A 7911-nucleotide genomic window follows, 5' to 3' on the forward strand; every position below is an offset into this window, starting at 1 on the left:
ATCTTGTACACTTGAAACTAAAACAATGTTGTCAATCAACTATACTCCAATATAAAAATTTTTTAAAGCCATCGAATTGTACATTTTAAATGGGTAGATTTTTATAGTTTGTGAATAAAGCTGCTTTAAAAAATGAAAAAAAAAAAAAAAAAGCAGCAGCTTGAAAGTCCAGACAATTTCATGTGAAATTTTCCAATATTTGAAACACTTGTCTGGGTCACACAGATTACGCCTGCAGCCCTCAGGCTCTGGTTTGGAACTGCAGGCCATCGTCCACCGTGAGATGGAGACATCAAGTTTTAGAGTCAGAAAGGGCCTTGGTTATATGAGATCATAGATGTTTACTAAACCTATCGTGGCAGTCATTTCATGATGTATGTAAGTCAAGTCATTATGTTGTACACTTTAAACTTATACAGTGCTATATGTCAATTATATCTCAATAAAACTGGAAAAAAGAAGAAAGAAAGGGCCTCGGAGATCATCTAGAACTTTCTGGGACAATGGAAATATTCTCTATTTGTGCTGTCCAATGCAGTAGCCTCTAACAATGCATGGCTTCTAAGCACTTGAAATACGGCTAGTGTGACCAAGGGACTAAATTTTTCTCTAGTTACTTAATTTAAACAGCCACATGTGGCCAGTGGCTACCACACTGGATAGTGCAGATGGAGGGCACTTGGAAACATGGGGGTTTGGGGTTGCCACAACGACTGGGGGCACTGCTAGCATTTACTGGGTGGGCAGAGATACCACACTTCCTGCCATGTACTGGACAACATGCGGAGAGGAGACCTGCCCTCCTGTGATGGAGCTCCTGGAGCACCTGCCCAAAGTTCAACCCCATCGACTGATTTTAGGCCAAATGGAGGCTCATGTGGGCCTAGCAAGGTGTGGAGGAAACCCAGGCCTGAGGCATTCTCAGAGTGGCTGGGGGGGGGGGGGGTGCCAGCTCCCAGGCTTCGGTCCTGGCCGGAGGAATAGGGGAGCTGCCCGAGTGAGCCCCCTGTCCCTGCAGGCTCGGGTGTTAGTGTTCTCTGGGACACCCACACACACACCTTCCCAAGGGGAGACTACACCGGAACGCTTACACCATCACCCTGGCTGTGAGCCTGCCCCTCCCCCTTCCTGTGAGGGAAAAGAGGCCAGGGACAACCAGTGCAGGGAGGACCTGCTTGGCCTCGATGCCCTTGGCAGGCCAAGCCAAGGCCCCAGACTGGCCCCGTTGGGGGTCTCCTGAGCTGCACAGTGGCAGGGGGGGACAACCACCAGTGCTCAGATTGAGGGGCCCTCCCCTCAGAGGAGGAAGACTCTGGTTCCAGGCCTGGAGTCAGGGACAAAGACAACTCCAACGGGACTCCCTGGTGCCTCCCCACGGGTCCCAGAAATGGGGGATCTGCTGCCAAGCACGGAGCGGCTTTTTCTGCTCACCCCTCCCTGCTTCCTGAGCCAGGTCCAAAATTGATTAAAACTAAGTAAAAAACGCTGCCCAGGGAATGACAAAATTGGTAAAATTCTCTTTTCTTCCCTCATTCTATTGTTCTCTCTCCATCTGGTGCTCCAGAGATCAGCTAAAGTCACTGGTTACTGTGGAAACCGCCCCCCACTGGACCCCCTGCGCCCGCTGCAGCCGCCTGCCTGCCCCCAGGCCCGAGGGCTCCCCGCTCGTCTTGTCCGACTCTGGCCCCCCAACCCCCATCCCCAGACACACCTGCCTGCTCAGGGCCCCGGCCCAAGGCTCCTTGTGGGAACAAGGGGAAGGAAAACTGTTTCCCAAACTTGCCTCAGATTCTGAGTTGGCCCCAACATCCAAGCAAAGTGAGCAGAGAAAGTGAAGAAGGGAAAGCATGTGGAAGCGGAAATGGGGTGAATGGGGAGGGCTCATGGCAGTGGTCCCCGAGAGTGAGCAAGCGCATATACAGTCAGAGCTGCAGGGCGGGCAGCGGGAGGGAGGGTGGGCAGGCAGGGGCACCAGAGCCCTGCCGCCTGGTGCCAGCCCAGAGCCAGGAGGGGAGGCCCTCCTGCTGTCCCTTCCTCTGGCACCCCCTCCTGCCCTCTACCAGCAGGGCTCTCTTGGCCTCCCTGGCACAGAGCGGAGGGGGCTGGCTCCAGCCCCTGCTCGGAGCCATTGTTTTTCTTCTCAACACCCCCAAGTTCAAGTTCATCTGGGTGTTACATCATGTCTGGTTGCTCCTGGAAACCAGACGGGTCAGACGTGACTCTGGGGAAAGGGGCTGGGAAGCTGGAGGGGGTTGAAGTTCCCCTCCCCTCCCCTCCTTGCCACTAGGGAGCTCTGAAGTTTGAAGTTTGACAAAGTTTTTTGGCTTTCTTTTTTTTTTCTTTTTTTTTCTTTTTTTTTTTAGGGAGGGAAAGGAAAAGGGAAAAAAACAAAACCTTAAACCACACACACACAAAACTTCCATCCACCAACTTTCTTTGGACTTGGGCCTCAGAGCCAAGAGGGAGCAGAAGCTGAAAGAGGTGTTCCCAGGGCTGAGGAAGCCTCCAAGGCCCTGGGCTCACAGGGTGTGTTTTTGTAAAATGTGCAAAAGAAAAAGATATTTGCATGCTCCCCTCCCCTCCCCTCCATTCCCCAGAAGCCTCATACTGTAAAAGCTGCCTCTGCCCTGCTCCAGAGGCCGGTCCCTGTGCCCTGAGGGCCCTGGGCTCTACAGGCTATTGCCAGCCTCTTGGGGACAGGCACAGGGAGAAGAGGGCCTGCGTGCATGTGTGTGCAAAGACGCCTGTGCAAAACCAGGCCCAGGGGCCTCCAGCAGGAGGGCTGGAGGGGCGGCATTTCCTTGTGAGAACTGGGGGCAGATGGCAGCAGGACTGGGGGCTCCAGCAGCCTGGCCTCCCCTCTAACAGGATTCATAGGACGTGGGGGAACCGCCCCTCCAGGGCGGCTTTGAGCCCTGCCTTAACCCTCGGTGCCAGAGTCTCTGGGCACGTGGCCCACCAGGCCGCCTCTGTCCCTCCTCCACCCCCAGCCCAGCCCACCCAAAACCAAGGAGGAGGGAAGGGCCAGGGGCTAGGGCATCCAGCCGGAGCAAAAGGAAAGCAACAAGGCAGACCCTGTCCTCCTCCTCCGGATGGAGCCTCCTGCTTCCATCTTTGCTTCCACCAGGCCTGGCCCAGAGCGCCTCTAGCCTTGGGTCCTTGGCTGCCTTCCCCAGGGCCAGAGCTGTCAGAGCTAATTATCCAATTAGCTGATTAGCCAGGGGGCCTGGGGGGCTGCCTGGGGAGGCAGGCTCAGCTGGGCATGCAAAAGCCTGAGCCTCCCAGCCCTGCCCCAGCCTCTTCTCCCCGACTGCCCCGAGGATCCCCGCCTCCTCCCGGACACCAAGATGCCCCCACCCCTGCCTGCATCCACCTGGTGGGCAGGGCCTCCTACCTGAGACTGCTGTGGGATGTTCAGAAAGTTGCCGTCCCGGGGTCCGATGCTGACAAACCGGTTGGCAGAGGAGGCGCCTGTCGTTGCGAATGCTGTGGGGAGCAGGGGAGAGAGGGAGAGACCCCGTGAGGACTTGGAGCCTGCCCGGGCACTGCCCTTTGGGACTGCTGAGAGAGGGAGAGACTAGGTTAGACCACGTTGCCTGGGCTTAAGCTGGCAGTGGGAAGGACAGGCCGGAGGGGCTCCCTCATCCTCTCACTGGACCAGGAGCACACAGTCCCCCACCCCTGGCACTCCGTTGCAGCCAGGCATCCTCTTTCGTGGCCCTGGAGGCTATAGCTGAGGCCCCATGGGCCCACTTCTGTCCCCTAAACAGGCACTAGGCAGGGCCAGGGATACCCCTCATCCCAGAGCACCCGAAGCAAGTGCCCTTGCTTTCCTACTGGCCCTCTTGGGTCTGGAGAGCAGGGAGCCCGGGCGGGTGGGAGTTCTGGCGGACCGGCCCCATCCTGCTCGGAGAAGGCCACCTCAGCCAGGCCACCCCTCCGACTGGGGTGCCTAGTTGGGTGCTACGCCACTTACCACTCTGGGCCCAAGGACTGGGCCGGTGGCTTGGGAAATTTGAAGGGTCCCAATAGAGGGCTGAGCTGGGTGGGTCAGGGTCAGAGAGGGGTCTGGGAGCTGGCTGCTGGCTCAGGCACAGGGGTGGCAAGGCTCAGGCCTGGCAGACAGTCTCCTCCTTTGATGGATGAGCCAGGCGCTATGGTCCTGCGGTTCCCAGGGACCCGAGGTACGAGACGAGGAGGAGGCCAGAGGGCCTGGCAGAGCCCCAGGGCTTGGGCACCGGGGGCAACTGTTCTGGGGTCTGGGGGGCAAATGGGCCAAACACTCAGGAGCTCTTCTTGGGTTGTCTGGCTGGAGCCCTATGGGAGGGGACTGGCGCTGCACCCCCAGGAGGAAGGATGCCCCCCAGAGAGAATGAGGCGTGTCACAGCTAACTGGGAGCCCCCACCCCACCACCCCCTGTACCAGATACACCCCAGGGACCCCGTGCTCACCAGATTCTGTCCATAAGTGACCCCCAGCCACCCCGCAGCCTGGCTCCCCCTCTCCCACCCTGCCCACCTCCAATGACCATGACCATGACTTCGTGTCTTGTGGCGAATGCAGATGAGAAGATGGCATGAAGAGGATGGACAGGGGAAAAGAACTCAAACCAAGAAAAAAGAAGGTGAGACAGAGAGCGCGAGACGAAGAAAAGTGGTGAGATGGGCCACCCCTTCCGCCGCTGTCCCGAAGTCCTGGCCCGCGGCCTGCCAGCCCCCAGGGCGCCCGAAGCGCTGCCCACCCCCTGCCCACAGTCCCACAGACGGCACGCCGCCCACCCTCCGCCTCTCCTGTCCTTCAAGCGTCGTCGGGTCTAGCTTGGGCCTCTCAACTCAGATTTTTCTCTTCCCTTTGACAAAATTTGTCATCGGTTTAAAAAAAAAAAAAAGAAAGAAAGAAAGAGAGAGAGAGAGAAAGAGATGAAGTAAGCCAAGGCCCAGAGCCCTTCCTTGTCCTTGGAACATCCGACCTGGGGAAGAAATTGAGGGAAGGGAGAGGGATGGGAAGGGGGGAAAAAAAAAGAGGAACAACGAGAAACCAAATGTGAGACTGAAGGCTGAAGGGGAGGGGATCGGGGGCTGGCCTGCTGCACCTTTAGAGGCCTGAGGGGCCCAGAATGGAGGTGAGGGGGGCAAGGCAAAAAGGGGATGGTGGTGGCGTCGCCTTGTGGTCACATTTAATTTTCTTGGTGGGGGGAGGGGCACAACGAAACAACAAAAAAATCAAAAAACGAAAAAACAAAAAATGAAAAAACAGCAATTAGGCATGAAGATGGCATGGCTGTGCCTCCCCTCCCCCCTCCCACCCTGGCCAGCACCCCTGGCCTGTGTGCCCCACTGTGCTCCCTCTCCCGCCCCCCGGAGGGGCCTGGGCCAGGGGCCCCAGCTGGGAGCAGCGGGTGGGCAGGGGGGGGCTAGTGGGGTGCTGGCTGGTGCAACTAAGGCCCAGGAGGCCGTGGGTGGGGGGGGGTGGTGCTCAGCTCTGCTCTTGTCTGGGTGGGAGGCTCCGTGGCACTCTGGGTTGGGGGGCTTTGGCAGTGAGGGAGGGGGCTTTTCTTTTTGCAGTGGAGACTGTTTGGATGGGCTGGGGACGCTGGGCGTTGTGGTTTCGGTTTCATCGTCCACTTACAAGGTGATGGAGGAGTCAAGGCGGCGCCGTCTGGGGCAGTGCTGGTGGATTTGGAATCAGGCATAGGAAGGGGCACAGGTCTGGCCACTGGAGGCGGCGGTGGTAGCAAAAATGACCCCGGGACTTTGCCCTGGCCGCTACCGTTGGGCTGCGAACAACATAAATAGAGTGACGCATGAAGGCACATCACACACAGACACACGCTCCCCTGCGCGGCCACGCCAGCTCGCTCCTGAGAGCGGGCGCTCCCGGCGGAAGATGATGCAGGACGGGATTCTCTCCTCCAGGGCACAGGGTTGGTGAGGGCATGAGGCCTCTATTTGGTCTCTCAGGTGTTTCTCTCTTTTTTTTTTTTTTTTTTTGTAGTTCTCTTTTGAAGTTGTGGGAGGGAGGAAGGGGGATGTCCGACGGGTGGTTTGTTATTTCTTAGGGAACAGGTTTTAGGTACCGAAACATGCCACCTAGCCGTACAAGCAGCTGCACTCAGAACTCTCACGCTCTTGAAGACCTTCTCCTACGGCAGGAAAGATGTACCAGCTTACCTCCTGTGCCCCCCTAAAACACACACATGCCTCCCCTCCGTGGGCCCCTGGGGTAGGACCAGCTGACCCAACCAAGGACCACAGGCCCACCAGCATCTGCCCCATGTCGTGGCCTCAGGGGGATGCCAGGGAGCATGCCCTGGGCTCTGGTAGCCTGAGGACAGTGGGGTGCTGGCTTATCTGCTACAGAACAGCCCAAGAGGAAAATCCATTGCTGGCAGCTCTGGTTCCCACAAGGTTCTTTGAGTGGCTTTCCCTCAGAAGCTGGGGATGTCTGGTCACCAGATGCACTAATTGTCCTTTATTCCCTCTTGTGCCCTACACTTGAGTTTCCTCCTCCAGGCCCCATGTGTGGCCTTGTGTTCAATCAGCCTTTGGGCTTCAGGGGGTGTAGGAACCACAAGGAAGGGCAGAGGTCCCCAGCCTCTTGCAGACACAGTTTCCCTGGGCTCCACACCTCCTGCTGCTCTGGGCAGTGCCCTCGATGACCACCTGCAGCCTGGGCTCAAGGGGGCCAGGCCACAGCTTTTCATCCTAAACTGGTCCCTCTCCTGTGGGTCAAACCTCTGCCCTCCCAGCCACCCAGGTTTAGGACCTTGGGAGGTTCCTATGCTCCTCCTCCTGCGGGTGGGCAGACCCTGTGGGGCCCACCCCTAGACATCTCCAGCTAGGTCAACCTTCTCTCCTAACTGGTTTCACCTGGACTATGACAGTGAGACTCCCAAGGGGCCTCCCCTCTGCCGACAGTGTGCTCATCAGCTCAGCACCCTTGGCACCCGGCTCTGTACTAGGCACTTCACTCAGGTCGTGTCCAATCCTCCAACCACCCTGTAAGGCAATGGTTCTTGCTTCGGGGCAGTGCTGGGTATTGACAGTGTCTGGAGACATTCCGCTTAGCACAGCTTGGGGATGGAGGCTGAGGATGCTGTTCAACACCCTACAACACACAGGGCAGCCCCCAGGACAAAGGCTCATTGGCCCAAAGATTAACAGTGCTGTGGCTGAGAAACCTTGCTGCAAGGGAAGCTCTACTCTCCGCCTTTCACAACAGGGGATACCGAGGCTCTTCATGATTAAGTGGTCTAGCCAAAGTCACCCGGCTGTAATTGGAAAGGCCTGAAATTCAGAGTCATGTCTGTCTAACTCCTAGGATCCTACGGATTCTTTCCGACAGACTCATTAACCCTCTTCCCAAACCCAAAGGAGTTCAGACTTCTCCAATGCCCTAAAACCTTCCACAGCTACGACTACATCTGACATAAAACATAATCTCCCCGGCCGGGCACGCAAGGCCGCCGTGACAGAGCCCAGATGGGGTCTTCCACCACTCACGCCCCTGTACTCCCTCCCCCTGAGTACTTCCCCCCATTGTAAACCTACTGGGGTTTCCAGAACACAGCCTAAGCAGTCGGGGCTGCACACTTGCTAACTGCAGAACCCTCTGCTCTAGAATACCCTTTCTCACACCCTTCAAGGCCTGCTCAGAAAACACCATCCCCAGCATGGGGACCAGCCAGATCTCCTGAATCACCATCCATCTCTCTCTTTCTTGTTCTTCCAGGACACTCTTGACCTCCACTGGAGCCTCTGAAGCAGACTACCTCCAAGGCTTCCCAACAAGCAGGTGGAATGTCACCTCTGTGTGGCCCAAGCATGCAGCACTCAAGTCCCACTGACTGAGCTGAATCAACTAGTCCATCCTGCTGCACTTTAAAACCATAGAGCCCCATGGCTGAACCG

General features: G+C 57.2%; 1 protein-coding gene across 3 annotated transcripts in view; it reads right to left on the bottom strand.

The window, feature by feature from the left end:
- The window catches only part of NFIX (nuclear factor I X), a 71199-nt gene that overhangs the window by 3346 nt on the left and 59942 nt on the right, over positions 1 to 7911 (bottom strand). Inside the window, exons 9-10 of one of the 3 annotated variants that reach the window (XM_007469081.1) lie at positions 5630 to 5777; positions 3395 to 3486 (exon numbers count right to left, since the gene is read on the bottom strand). In XM_007469081.1, the coding sequence (XP_007469143.1) occupies positions 3395 to 3486; positions 5630 to 5777 (240 nt within the window). Of the gene's footprint in view, positions 1 to 3392; positions 3487 to 5629; positions 5778 to 7911 lie in introns of those variants that run through there. The other 2 variants (XM_007469083.1, XM_007469082.1) reach the window with 2 other exon arrangements.

The sequence above is a fragment of the Lipotes vexillifer genome, unplaced genomic scaffold (assembly GCF_000442215.2).
Source record: "Lipotes vexillifer unplaced genomic scaffold, Lipotes_vexillifer_v1.1 scaffold1699, whole genome shotgun sequence".
In the NCBI taxonomy this organism is placed as follows: domain Eukaryota; kingdom Metazoa; phylum Chordata; class Mammalia; order Artiodactyla; family Lipotidae; genus Lipotes; species Lipotes vexillifer.